At 42.4% G+C, this 14,652-nt stretch overlaps 2 protein-coding genes across 5 annotated transcripts in view; both read left to right on the forward strand.

Moving 5' to 3' along the window:
• The window catches only part of bicd1a (bicaudal D homolog 1a), a 32,005-nt gene extending 19,914 nt beyond the window's left edge, over positions 1 to 12,091 (forward strand). Inside the window, exons 3-10 of one of the 4 annotated variants that reach the window (XM_080876220.1) lie at positions 1,813 to 1,965; positions 2,383 to 2,871; positions 4,149 to 4,541; positions 5,608 to 6,363; positions 6,475 to 6,626; positions 6,761 to 6,971; positions 8,512 to 8,597; positions 9,633 to 12,091. In XM_080876220.1, the coding sequence (XP_080732346.1) occupies positions 1,813 to 1,965; positions 2,383 to 2,871; positions 4,149 to 4,541; positions 5,608 to 6,363; positions 6,475 to 6,626; positions 6,761 to 6,971; positions 8,512 to 8,597; positions 9,633 to 9,753 (2,361 nt within the window). In that variant the 3' untranslated portion in view covers positions 9,754 to 12,091. Of the gene's footprint in view, positions 1 to 1,812; positions 1,966 to 2,382; positions 2,872 to 4,148; positions 4,542 to 5,607; positions 6,364 to 6,474; positions 6,627 to 6,760; positions 8,598 to 9,632 lie in introns of all 4 variants that reach the window. The other 3 variants (XM_080876221.1, XR_013970876.1, XM_080876222.1) reach the window with 3 other exon arrangements.
• Positions 12,092 to 12,565: 474 nt separating this feature from the next.
• LOC308392892 (FYVE, RhoGEF and PH domain-containing protein 4-like) overlaps positions 12,566 to 14,652 on the forward strand; it is a 55,255-nt gene continuing 53,168 nt past the window's right edge. The window contains exon 1 of the mRNA XM_080876223.1: positions 12,566 to 12,845. Within this exon, the coding sequence (XP_080732349.1) occupies positions 12,743 to 12,845 (103 nt within the window). The 5' untranslated portion in view covers positions 12,566 to 12,742. The remainder of the gene's footprint in view (positions 12,846 to 14,652) is intronic.

Here is a 14,652-nt window from a genome sequence, read left to right on the forward strand (position 1 = left end):
CAAAGTTCACAAGAAGTGAAGATATTGATGGTGCTGGAGCATGTGGAACAAAATCAACATCTCAGCTGTAATTACCTGATAAACCTTTACACACGATGAGTTGTTCCTATGCACAAATGCCTCATGTCTGAGTCATGAGTGTGGCGCTTTGATATATTTATGAAGTGCCTTCTGCTGTTTTTTGAAGTCCTCATTTGCACATGTGATGCCAGTTAATGAACAGGATTCCTTTCATCGTGAGAGGCAGGTGCTGCAGTGACATCGAGCGCTTCATTTACCACAGACCAAATCTAATTAAAAGATTTTTGTTTTACAGATTTCAAGCAACCTAACATATACAGGTTTGGGGGAAAAAGACACTGAGTTAGTTTAGATAGATGTCTGTTGTTAGAGTTACAAGTCAGAACATGAGAAGTGATAAAGATTGCCACATGGGTTAAAATCAAAGTGCACTTTAAAGCCCAAAAAAGGAAACACAGCCCTAAACTTTAAATTTGTAAAACTTTGCCACAACAGCAGTGATGGCAGGGATGAATGAACACAACATGGCTGGGCCCCTGTTGTGGGTACCATTGTATGATGACTTTAACAGCCGCACTTCGTGCTGTGAACAGCTCTGCCCTGTGGCGGGCTCAGTGCCAGTGTTGTGTGCCGATCTGTCCCTGACCGTAGGGTCTGATTGCCCCCAGTATTATTTGGCCTTGAATATCCTGCACACTATTAATAAAATGTATTTTGACAACATGTATCACAGAAAGCTTATATTCATGTTCATACATCAACCGCAAATGTATTTTGTGTGTTTTTGGTCTGCTCTATTTTTTTCTTTTTACAGTGTTTTAGCCAGTTTTAGCGTAAAAGTGCTTTCAATGTACTTGCAAAACAGTCCAATTGTGCCTTTGTGGGATTTCCCCATTTACACCATTAACTTTTATATAATGGGAGTTCCTGTCAGCTAATGCACAAATCAGGAGGTTCAGTGTAGACCTGAGGTCTTCAGTTTCAGGTTTTTTGCCACTTCTAAAAGTAGCATCGTATTCACTGCCAATGCGTGTAGCCACCCACTCCACCCACAAAGTCTCTGGGTCAGCACTTCTGCCATATGTACAGAGAACTGCAGGGGAGCTGCAGGCAGCTCTGCAGCAGCAGGAGTACACACATGCGCAAATGCACTGTAACATTATTTTGTAGCCTATACTACAGACTCTGTCCACTAGTTGCATTGGGCTGCAAACATTTACACACAACTGTGTGTGAAAATAAGATATATAAAATATATTTTTTCATTTTTGTCTTGATATGTAAATATCATCTAGTTAATTTTTGGGAAACAGCAGAGAGTGTTTCAGCGCATGTACAGTAGAGGTATGTAAAAAAAATAGCTTTTGAGAAAGTCCTACCTCAGTGTGCAAAGTCACGTCACGTCTACATGCATCAGCATTATGAGTCTGTGCATGTCATGCAATCTTAAGCTGACGGGACTGTATTTGATATTGACCTTGTTTACGTGGGCACCACTTTGCCTGTTAGGGTTTAATCATATTCAGCATATTGGATTTACATGCTAGCTATCCTGGTTACTGATCACTGCATGTTGTTTGGGTTAGCATCTGTGATGGTTATGAGAAGTCTATTCTTAATTCCAGTAAATATCATCTTAAATTAATTTGATGTAGCTATTATAAATTTGGCCACAGTGGCTTGTAGTCGGCTCAAGACGTGTTGCAGATTTATCCCAACCAATGAGACCTCAATGAGCGGAAAGAGTGATGGGAACTGTTAAAAATGTCACCGCTGTTTTTCCTCCTCCAGAGTAACGAGATGCTCGAGCTGCAACGGAGCAGAATGAGGGAGGAGATCAAAGAGTACAAGTTCAGAGAGACCCGGCTGCTTCAGGACTACACAGAGCTGGAGGAGGAGAACATCACACTTCAGAAACTGGTGTCCACACTCAAGCAGAGCCAGGTTGGTACGAAGATCAACAGTTTGCACACTAATAGCTTCTTATTTATGTGTCATTGTCGTGTAGAGTTTCACTCTCTAAATGTATTTCTCAGATTTAAGCGTATCTGTGAAATTGCCTATTAAAGATCTGTCATCACTTTCAGTGATGCATCAGCAATCGGTGGCTCAATTGATTTTAATGACTCACACTTGTTTCACCAAAATGTACCAGTGCTCTCAGTGATCTCACAGTGTTTCCTGCACAGTAACACGAAGTCGTATTAGTTTAAACTAGCTCTAGACACGTGGTTAGATGAAGTCGAATAGAGATCTTAACGGTTATATTAATTTCAAAAGGATTTGTTTTTTACCAGCTGTTTACAAATGTGTTAAAATAATTCTTTTCCTGTTATCACGTGGCCTTTCTGTGTCCCTCAGGTGGAGTACGAGGGACTGAAACATGAAATTAAGGTGCTGGAGGAGGAGACTGTCCTTCTGAACAGCCAGCTGGAAGACGCTTTGCGCTTAAAGGAAATCTCTGAGGGTCAGTTAGAAGAAGCCCTGGATGCCCTCAAGACTGAGCGCGAGCAGAAGAACAATCTGAGGAAAGAACTAGCCCATCACATCAGCCTGGGTGACAGCGTCTACGGCGCAGGGGCCCATCTGGCGCTAACCGTCACCGGAGTTGAAGGCCTGAAGTTCCCCGAGGAGAGCAACGGCACTAATGGCAGCACCATCCCTGCTGCTAATGGCAACAATGAGGATAACAACCGCTGCAACGGTCACTTTCACGCTGGCTCTGGGATGGCTAAGATGAACGGGGACTACAGACCCGGCCGAAAGGGAGATGGCCTTCACCCCGTGCCAGATCTGTTCAGCGAGCTCAACTTGTCAGAGATGCAGAAGCTTAAACAGCAGCTACTGCAGGTAGGTCATAAGAGAGAGCGCCTTGGAAATTTCACTGAAAGTTTAAAGTCCCACATGAGCCCCGAGCCCAGTTTGAAATCAGAAAATCGTTGGGTCACCGAATCTTTATTTTCAAGGACACTGACGTCACTTGAACGTCACCGAGGGTTTAAATTACAGCGCTGAAGGGGGTTGAAATTAGCTTCAAAGAGCAGATTGCAGGACTACCATATTGATCTCCCTTCCCACAGTATATTTTAGTTTTTAGTGTGAAGACTGATGGAGTCTGAAGGCATTCATTTAAGGTTATTGTCATTTGAACCCTGTACTGACATTAGAGATAGATGAGAAGTGGAGAAAGACTAGAGGAATGACATCACAAATGTTCAGACTCAAATCGAGGCCCTAGCGCTCAGGGCGCCCATCTGGTAAGTGCTTTTTAAGAAGCATGCTAATGCACATTCAGTGTCTGTATCATGCATTATATATTATGTATGCTTTCACGCATGTTATGGAGGGAGTAGCTTTCAGTATGCGAGAATGCAGCTGCAAGACAAAGGCCGAGAAAGGCAACAGATTTATGCCAAAAGTGAAGGAAACTGCTTTGTACACTTTTATTTACACCGCAATTAGTTTCTGCTTAACGCTGTGAAAAGCTGCTACTGTATACAAAGAATGTAAAAATACAAAATATATATAATATAAAATATATAGGTGAACTAGCTTTCACTTAAACCCACTTGAGTACAAAACACACTCATCGTGGAGGATGGTATACAGAATGTTAAGTGACAGTGAAACCACAGAGAGATCAAACTCGTGCTAAAAGCAAATAAAGTCATTACTGTACATCTTTTATCTAGCTGGGCACCAGCAGGGAGGAGAAAACTAGATTAGTGGTTGCTCTATTCACAGTGTGCCTCTCGCTGTAAACACAATTACTCACTAGCTAATTTTCTCTTTTGAGTTGATCTGTCTGGGAAAGACCATCAGCCTTATAATGTCCAGCTGAAGTCCAGTTTTCATTGTGTTTCTTCTGGAGTTGTCCAGAGTTTCTTATAGTTCAATCTCATAACTTGAAAATCAGATTTATTGCTTTAACTCATTCACTGCCAGCCATTGGCAGTGAATGAGTTAAACCCATTGACTCATTCACTGCCATTGACGGCTATAGACGTCAATGGCAGTGAATGAGTTAATATAGTTTAACGTGTCGTTCTGGAGGACGTACACAAAAATGACATTGCACTGGAAAGTACAAAAAGAAACAAATTTAATTTTGTATTTCTGTCGTGCAGGTGGAGCGTGAGAAGGCAGCACTGCTCAAGAACCTGCAGGAGTCCCAGACTCAGTTGCAGTACACACAAGGTGCCCTGACTGAACAGAATGAGCGCGTCCATCGTCTCACAGAGCGCGTCAACGCCATGAAACATCTCAATGGAGACAAAGAGCTCGATGATCCAGAAGAGAGTGAGAAACCTAATGGGGGGTCCTCATCCCCAACGGCCAATAGCCATCATGATCTCGATATCCACGGTTTTAAGATTCTTGAGTGTCGGTACAAGGTGGCGGTGACCGAGGTGATCGACCTAAAAGCAGAGCTCAAGGCCCTGAAGGAGAAGTACAATCAGGCGGTGGAGGGACAGGGAGACAGCCATGATGATGACCGGGTCCAGGCACTGACTGAACAGGTTTGTGCAATATTAATCCAGTTTTGCTGAAAGTAAAACTGCAAACGTACTCACTAGGGGTGCAACGATACACAAAATTTACGGTTCGGTTCGATACTTTGGTGTCAGGGTTCGATATTTTTTCGATACAAAAAATGTTCATGCTTTTTTAATTTGTCGTTTATTAAAATTATAAATATATATTTTAACTCAAAAGTACAGTTTTTAAATGTAACGTTGCTGAAACAACAAAGGGATAAAATAATAAATCTATCTGATCGAGAAATCCCTCATCTTTGGAAAAGAGAGTTTATTACAGAGAAATGGCTCTTTCCAAAATAAAAGCTCTACTATACGCTTCTTCTGGGCTATATTCTCAGCAGCATATTAAACATATCAGGTCCCCATAAGGAGAATCCTGTGCTAACGGCTGTCTAAATGACTCGGGATGATGTCGGATGTTCCCACTAGTGCTGTCAGCGTAAATCTGAAATGACGTTAACGCCACAACACGGCAAATCTCCGTTAACGAGCTACCGCGGATCGCCCCGTGCGTGGGGCTGGACGGCGTCAGCACGTTAACGAGCTAACTGCGCTAACACAGTAGTTCCCACCCATGTAATTGAGCATTGCGTGGCACATCCGACATACTATTTTACTTTAGTCCATGACGCGCTTACCTTCAGGGTCATACTTCACATGAAAACCAAAATAGTTCCAAAGGCCAGATCTGAATGAGGGTGGGGGAGGTTCAATTTGCCATGTTGCAACGAGCTTAGCTTCTGTCTTGCTAGCTTGCGCTGTGCTCAGTGGATCTGCGCTCGACAGTGCAGCCTAGGCGGAGTAGTCGAACGCAGATCCACTGAGCTCTCAACACAGACAGCATCGTCAGAAGAAAAGAAATAAATTAAAAATGTTGTATTGTTCGATACATATGCGTACCGAACCGAAAGCACTGTATCGAACGGTTCAATATCGATGTGAGTATCATTGCACCCCTAGTACTCACCGTTTGTTTGTTTGTTTGTTTGTTTGTTTGTTTGTTTGTTTGTTTGTTTGTTTGTTTGTTTGTTTGTTTTCTGAGCAGGTAACACAGTTGGAGCGAAGTTATCGTGAAAGCCGGGAAAGGGTTGTAAGCCTGGAGGCGGAGCTCCGAGCAACTGCGAGTACTGCCTCAGAGAGCCAGGGCATGCTGAACGCTGCCCAGGATGAGCTGGTAACCTTCAGTGAGGAGTTGGCGCAACTCTACCACCACGTCTGTCTGTGCAACAACGAGACACCAAACCGTGTCATGCTGGATTACTACCGCCAGAGCCGAATCACACGCAATGGCAGCCTCAAAGGCTCGGAGGATCCTCGAGCTTTGCTCTCGCCTCGCCTGGCGCGACGTCTTGCGGCAGCATCGGCAGCCTGCTCCTCGGAGTCTCCGCGCAGTTCCACAGACTCCCCATCCAAAGATGCCCAGCATAACGAGACAACAACTCACAACCCAGCAGACTCCTGCCACAGCAGCCCTACCCGCAACTACACCGGCTCCCCGGTCATCGGCATCTCTCCTTGCCCATCTCCGGTACCTTCAGACTCAAGTGGGGACCTGCGGAAGGAGCCGATGAATATCTACAACTTAAACGCCATCATCAGAGACCAGATCAAACACCTGCAGAGGGCTGTTGACCGCTCGCTGCAGCTGTCCAGGCAAAGGGCTGCAGCTAGGGAGTTAGCACCCATGCTTGACAAGGACAAAGAGTCCTGCATGGAAGAAATACTAAAGCTCAAGTCCCTGCTTAGTACTAAGAGAGAGCAAATAGCTACACTCAGGCTGGTGCTCAAGGCCAATAAGCAGGTAAAATCTTTTGTTTGTTGGATTCTGGCACTTATTTCATTTTAAAAAAAAACCTAAAATGCATTTTCTATTAACATTAAATGATTCAATTCAAATCGCCCATCTTTGCAGACAGCAGAAGTTGCGCTGGCTAATCTGAAGAGCAAGTATGAAAATGAAAAGGCGATGGTGACAGAGACCATGACGAAGCTAAGGAATGAACTGAAGGCTCTGAAAGAAGATGCAGCCACCTTCTCTTCTCTCAGGGCCATGTTTGCAACGAGGTGAGAAGGGCTCAGGAAATGTGGCACAGCTAAGATGAGAAAGCAAAGTGTTCGGTTAAAACGTAGAATTTGCGTATAAATGTTGACTTGTGGCTACACATAATCCTGCTGTGTGTCTGTTAATCTCCCTGTAGGTGTGATGAATATGTTACACAGCTGGATGAGATGCAGAGGCAGCTAGCGGCAGCAGAGGATGAAAAGAAGACGCTGAACTCCCTCCTCCGAATGGCCATCCAGCAGAAACTGGCCTTGACCCAACGCTTGGAGGATCTGGAGTTTGACCACGAGCAGACTCACCGTACCCGTGGTGCTAAAGTGCCCAAGATAAAAAGCAGCCCACCCAAAGTAAGTCGCAGAGGTGTCCCCACAATTTCTTCCAACCCTACCAGCCTCCACAGCCACTTCATCATCATCACTCACACCCCGAACACCACTGTGACCCTTTGTAATCTTCCCTGTGTAGAGCTAACCTCATGTTTGTTTGTGGCTTTGTGGATATCAGCCGTACCTTCACCTCTGCGTCACTGCAGTTACTCCAGTTTCTCTCTGGAGTTCGAAGTCGTTGGTAGATCCTAAATGCCTAGCCCTACGCTGTTTTTTATCATCATTTCCACACCCAACACCAATTTTCTTCCCAGAAGCCTCTAGATTAGGTGGAATAGGAGAGGTGGTATCACGTGTCTTTAGTTTAGAAATGCATAAGGCACCCCGGTGCACTATCATGCAACATCTGTGCCCATGACACATCACAGGGAAGATTCTTTATGAAATACCAGATAACAAATCTGATATTAGATATCTTTTCTTCCATCTAAAATCCTGCTGCCATAAAATATGACATCATTCCCCAATACTAGGAAGTGTTTCAAAATGACAACAAAGCAAAAATGGCTTTATTTTTAATGACTCACAGCCCCTCACTGTGGCAGATTCAATGAATTACAGCTGAGATTTTTCCTTACAATTTATTTACACCATGACTTAAGTTGTCCCAGGTTTTTGACAGGCTCAGACTAGTAGGAAAACCAGTCAAGCATTTTCTCCGTGTATTCCTAACCCCTCTTTGGAAAAGGGAAAGTAAACAAAAGAATTCTTTGCTACAGCACAATCCTCTTTGCGACGTAACCATTTCTCAACACTAGATGGCGGTGTTTGATCAAATGTGTTTCCCTTTTGAAACTGCAGTCAATTGCTGTTGGACCTTTTTCTCCCTCCTTTTGACTCCGAATTACAGTCACATATATTATAAATAAGCCAATTTAAACTAAATGTTTTTAAAAAGCAATGTGTAATCTTCTACGTGTTAAATGAGCGAGTAAACAAGACCTCAGCAGAACTGGTGTAGTCCAAAAATACAATGCCTATATGCAGCGGGTGAGGTAGAGTAGGATTATATTTTTAGCTTTTGTTTCACTGTACGCGTCCTTGTCTTTTTTTGCCCTTGCAAATCAATATAATATTGTATTGGCAAGTGTGTGTGTGTGTGTGTGTGTGTGTGTGTGTGTGTGTGTGTGTGTGTGTGTGTGTGTGTGTGTGTGTGTGTGTGTGTGTGTGTAAAAGTGTCCATGTCTCTGTCTCTTTGGGGGTTTTGTGTTTTCTGCTTCCAGCACAGATTGTCTAGCTGTGCAGTGGCCGGTCCTGATGAGACTGGGCAGTCACTTGAGCTATACTCAGTTTGGTTTCCAGTGTGCTATTGATCTATAGTAATGTACTGAGAAAAACTGACCGGGATCAGCCTGGCGCTTCACCCTAAAAGTCACGGTAACAGTAGAATTCAGTGTCTTTGTCTCTGACGAGGTCTTCCCTTGTCTTGTCCACCCTGTTATCTCTGTCCTGTTGTCTAACCCCGAGTGTCACCACTTTGTATATTTGTCTAATTTATCAGTTTCTTGTAGATTGTCAGCAGCCTGCTGCCTCAGTACCGCTACTCTCCCCACAACTAAGGCGAGGGAGAGCCTCCCTAGTACGCAGGTAACAAGCTGTAGAACCTGCTAGCAGTAGACTTACTAATATCTATCTATCTATCTGCATACAATTCTATCAGTAACATGTCACATCTTTGTCATATAAAGTGACTTTTTCACATTTTTAGTTGGATTTGTTTAGTAGCAGCAACACCTGCATCAAGATAACTGAACCTGCATGATCCAAATATTAACCTTTACATTAAGTATTATGCAAACCCTTGTATTCTGGAATTAATAGTTCACACTATGAATTATTTGTCACTCTGCATGAGCAGTTTTGCATGACCATTTTGTATCTATACATGCTTTTCTGACAAGGCGAGGTTTTCACTGGAAGGAGGGTCTGTTAACGTATGCTCTGCACAATGCTATGTTGCTAGCAGGCCAATGAAGAGCTGATCCAGTGATGAATATGAGGGTCTTCTTTTTTCAGTTAGGCTCTACTGCTGATGTTGTTATTACCTCACGTTATAACCCTGTTTTGATTTCTCGATGTCACCGTGCACCATGTTGTTTCTGGCCTGGTTTAAGTAGTTGACTTTCTAAAAGTGCACATATTTCCTTTGTTCCTTAACTTAAACAATAAGACTGACACCACTCTGTCTGTGCACCACAAATGAAGTTGTCACTATCAGTTAGTTAGCACTAGTTAGAATAGCTTGACATAAAAACTGGAAACAATAGCTGGCCTGGCCACGGCCAAAGAAAAAGAACGACATTAGCAAATGAATTTGTTTAATAGATACAATAAAGGAGTTTAAGTATGCAAACTGTAAAGTTCAGATGTAACCTGTACTACTAATTTTTCTAGCTTTTGATAGAGCTGAATAGCTGTTTCCAGTATTTATGCTAAGCTAAGCTAACATGCTGCAGTGGGTATCAGATGTAAGTGGTATCGGTATTAATCCACATCTAAGCATGTTTTTTTCTTCATGCTTACATGTGGAAGGAAACCGTCTCATGCTCCATTTTTGCATTTTATATTTGGAATAACCTTTTTCACACTATTCTCTTCTCATGTGTCTTTGCCTCCTTTCAGTCCTAAATTTCTGGCAGACCACCAGGAACACCGAGCAGTCCTGTCCAGCAGCAGAAGCCTTCTCTCCCCTTGCGACCCTCGTAACTGTCTGGCCCAGCAGCCCCATCCTCCTGGCACCTAACCACGCTGGTCCTGCTCAGACCTCAGTCTGGAAGCAGTCCTGCAGAGACACAGACACACTGGACGGGGGTTCCCTCAGTTTAGCTCCCCTCCACCAAGCAGTCCAACCGGGTGCTTACTGAGCTCTGTGATCTCACTGAGCACTACACTGCCCAGCTGTGGCCGGCCTCCTGGTTACCTGGGTCGTAGAAGAGGAGCAGGACGCTTCCTTCATCTCTGGAAGTGACCTACTGTCCTGGAAACACAAAACAGAGACCTGACCTGAGGCAGAAATGCCAGTGACAACACACTGAAATCTGCCGCCCTGTTTCTCCTAGTATTTATTTATAATTTATTCACTCTGCCAGTTATTTATTTCTGATATATTTATTACTTGTATATTTTTGTGTGTTTTCCTTTTTTGTCATTCTGCGAGATGGAGCTCAAAGACAGTTTTCCTGCTGTGATGAAGACTTAAACAGTTTAGCACATTCACTACTGTATATGTATATTTGTTTCCCCAAAAAACGAAAACAAACAAAAGCAGAACGTCTTCTTTTGAAAAACTTAAGGAAATTGAAATATTAGATTTTACCAGCATAATAATCCCCAAAAACTCACATATATCATTTTTACAAAGGGGTGTTAGCAAATATGGTTTTTGTAAACAGGCTAATGAAGGTCTAGATTCAAAGAATAAGAATATTTTTCATTTTGTTGTTGTTTTTATGATGGCGAATTTAATTGTGTTTTGAATCATCAGTAGTCTGGATGCTTGTGGAGTATTTTATAACTCCCTTTGCTTTGATTTTTGTAATGATTTGCAGCAGACTCTGGTGATGTGTTGTTTGTCTGTTACATAGCTCAGGTCTCTCAGAGACCGGGGTAGGTGAGTGGTTGGGTGTTTGAGATCAAGACTAGGGCTGTTGGGCTGAGGTTTTTATTTTGCTCTTTGAATTGCACAGGTTTAAGTGACCGTGGAGTGAACTGACCTCCTTTTTTAACATTAGCTAAGGACAGAGGATTCCCCAAAGGTGTGCCTCCTCTTAAGTAACTGTCACCTTCATCATTGTAATCTCACCATTTTCTTCAGAAAACTTTTATTATTCACATTAATACCCCTAATTATGACATTAAGAAAAATGTTAATCATGCTGACATTTTCCATATCCGAGCTTACGCTGTTCTCAAAACATCACCTTGTTCAGCTTTCTCTACATGCTTACTCCATACAGTATGGAGTACTGTTCAAGCACAATTCTGCACTATGCATTAGAGCAATACAGTTGCCCCTGTTTCAGACTGATCTGGGTAAGATTTACCAAATCTTTTAACCATTTCCGTCATCATGAACTAACCAGCAGGATAAGAATGATAAAACAGCAGGAGGAGTGTTGCCGATTTTGATGAAGGAGCACTATTGTCAATTTTCTGTGTAAAAATTGAGACATTGTTGCTTTTGAAACACTGAGATGGGCAGTTTGTGGAGTTTGTTGCATAATTGAAGTCCCATATTTCTGTACCGTACTTGTCTGGTACACTCATAATGTCTCTGATGTTAGATACAGTTGTTTGTCACATGGATATGGAAGGGATAAATTAAAACTACATAGTCAGTATTAATCTTGTAATGACAGAACTTCTGTTACAACAGTAACAACTGAGTGGATGCTGTGTGTGTGTGTGTGTGTGTGTGTGTGTGTGTGTGTGTGTGTGTGTGTGTGTGTGTGTGTGTGTGTGTGTGTGTGTGTGTGTGTGTACATTTGTTTGATTTATCATTGTTAGATTGTTACTTTTGCAACTATAGAGCGTTGAAAACATTTGTGGTCCAAAAGTAGCTTCTGCACTCATGCAGGCTCATCGGTGACCTAACTCTCTTGGTTTGTTTGCACAACATAGCTATGGATGGAGAGAGACTAATCTAAAAATGGAAAAATATAACATGGTTAAAAAGGAATGCTAGCAGTATGCTGTACTGCGGTGGGTTTTAAAGTTTCTCCACCACTTAAAACGGTGTTCAATTGGCTTCACAACTAAATAAAAGATGCCCTTGGATTTGTATGACTTTGCTTCTGCGTCTGTTTCTCTGCCTTGCCATTTTTAATGAGCTACACAAAACTAGACTCCACGAGACTTCCTGTAATGATGGTGCCTGTATTCCTGTGCTCCTACAGACAACACAGAATAGGTTAAAATGCTAAATTATACTATAGGACAAAATCAGTGTGAGCCAGTGTCATGCCTAAAGGGGTGACAAATATTTCCTAGAGTCCAATGCAGTATGCGGTCTGCCGTTTAGTAAGTGCCACTGGTAATATTGCATATTATTATAAAAAATAATATATAAAAGGTAACAGCTAAAAAATGCATTATTAGTTTATTATTATTATTATTGTTGTTGTTGCTGTTGTTGTTGTTGTTGTTGTTGTTGTTGTAACTATCAATAAAGTTAGCTTTAGCTTGACATTAAAGTGATATGCAATCACGAATCTATAATTAGGAAAATGAATGGCCTATTCTGCGTAATGGGCACTTTCCCCTTTTTTATTTTAGTTCTGTATGAGTAGCCCATTTTACACTGTGTTGCTATTTAAAGGATCTAAAATGACCGTACATATACACACACAACACTGCTCTGTTTTTTGTGTGTGAGGGAATAAAAACCGCACAAGTCGCTGTAAGGTGGTTTAAAAAAAACAGGCTTCTGCTCCGCTGACTGGAGAGGCGGGTGCGGCTCGGGAAGCACCCAATCAAGGTGCCATTGGAGGGAACTCACTGAATCAAACCGAAAGTCTTTCACATAGGTTTTCTATATTTATGGATATTATTATTAGGTCTGTTTACCGAAATCCAGCGCGTCTTCAGTGCTGCTGACTGACCCGGGCAAACAGTTGTAAGTGGCGCTGCGAAGCTGGACGTGGTTGTGAACTTGCAGCGAGGAGGGGATCGCGTTGCTCAACATTTTCGTGGTTATTCTTGAAGATTGAAATTCCTGTCACTTAAGTATCCGAATGCTTGAGCGGTCAGAGTCTCGGGGGGAAATGGAGAGCTTTAACAGAGTGGCTTTTCGCAGGAAACCGAGAAGTCTGGACGCCACGCAGCGACGAGAAGCAGGTGAGGGTTTGTTTTTTAAATTGTAGGGAACATTTTGATGATTAGATGTAGGCTACAATCCCAAAGCCACTCTGAGAGATTCATTTCTCAACTATTATTTTTATTATTTATTTTGTGCGACTTTTTTTATCCAACTTCTTAAATATTTAATATGTCTTCACAGGAACCACTAGAAACATTAAATACGCTTTCATGTGCAGGTACGAATGACTCAGATCGTACCTTATGACTTTTTTAGTTGTCACATAGCCGTGATGTGTTTTCCTCAGTCCGGTTGGGTAAGCGTGGAATGGCCAGGCCGTGACACTCGGCACACCTCCGTTACAGCCCCGTGTTTACACACCACTGCTGAAGTGCTGGCTGATCAGCAGGTATGAAGGGTTTAAAGGCAAGACCCAACCTGTTGTGTAACCATCTGCAGGCTGGAGGGCATGTTTTTTCTTTTTTTTCTTCCAAATAACCACAGTGAACAAAAATTAGTAGGCAGTCATATGACACTGCCTGTACACACACCTCTCAGGTGTTCCTCAGAAGGTTTCTGTGCACTTTGTATCTCAGCTTAACATTTCAAATGCATTAAAAAAATCTTGGGATCTGTGACCAAACAAACTTCCAGATGACTCTTTGCAGAACCCCGACCTGGCACTTGTGACTGAAAGTTTGCCCGGCTCGCTAATCCAGTTTTACATTTGAAATTACTCTGAAAAAGGATCCAAATGATTATTACAATTATGACTGGGCAAGATCAGCTTAGACTTATCGCCTTATCTTGCAGTCCTACTGCATGCTTGTGCAAACATGCAGCTAAGAATACAGTACTCCTAGTTTGATGTGAACTTTGTTCAGTGATTATCACTACATGTATGAAGAGGGAAGGTGGCTTCAGATCATAAAATCTGCCTGTCAGTGGACCGCTCCTGTTACAAGTCCACACCTTTAAGGTGAGGAAGTGAGCTCAGTCCTAAAATACCCAAAAATATTACCAAGCATTGAATCACCCTGTGTTTGCAGTCACTTTTACACGTTTATAATCACTTCCCCTTGTATTGCACAATGTCGCCATATACCAAGTTGTCTATGCTTTATGTAAAACTGCTTTTATGATAATAGGCCAAAGGATAATAACAAAATGCAGCACTGAATCTGAGAACTGAGCAACGCAGGCTGCTGATGTGGTTAATGTGAAGTCTTGGCTAATTTCTGGAAGAATTGATTTGATTTGTCATTTTCCATCAGAAGAGGCTTTAACATCTTACCATGAAAGCCAGCCGTCATTCTCACTGCCAGTTTATTAGCACCGAACAACAAATCTGTCATGCTGGTTCTGTCACAGTAAATTTAACCTGCACATGAACTGTGATCGCTCTCGGGAGTTAAAGCACTGAATCGAACTAATACGTATGACTTAATTGCCCCTGCTGCAGTTGTTTCTTCTGTTCAACTTGATCCAATATGACTCTTAATGATCCAGCATTTTTATTATGCCTGGCTAAGCCTGCATTTCTTTGACTGCGGTTATTTTCTGGCTTTCAGCAGAGACACGGTTTTAAACTTTTAATCATCTGTTACGCTCTACTTCCATTCACTCAGGCCAGACGATTCACTAGCTTTGGTATGAATGTGGATTCTAAGCCATTATTTTATTCTGAAGGACAGACGTTGCAGTCGTTTGTGTCAGTTTTGATCACGTCACTGGGGACAAAAGGTCAGGAAATAAACTATTAGGTCTGCAAGTTTGTTATCCTTTGAACCTGTAACACATTGTTACCATGTCAGCCCTTTTTTGTCGTGTCAGTGTAACGGAGTT

The sequence above is a fragment of the Rhamphochromis sp. 'chilingali' genome (genome assembly GCF_963969265.1).
Source record: "Rhamphochromis sp. 'chilingali' genome assembly, chromosome: 2".
NCBI classification, from domain to species: domain Eukaryota; kingdom Metazoa; phylum Chordata; class Actinopteri; order Cichliformes; family Cichlidae; genus Rhamphochromis; species Rhamphochromis sp. 'chilingali'.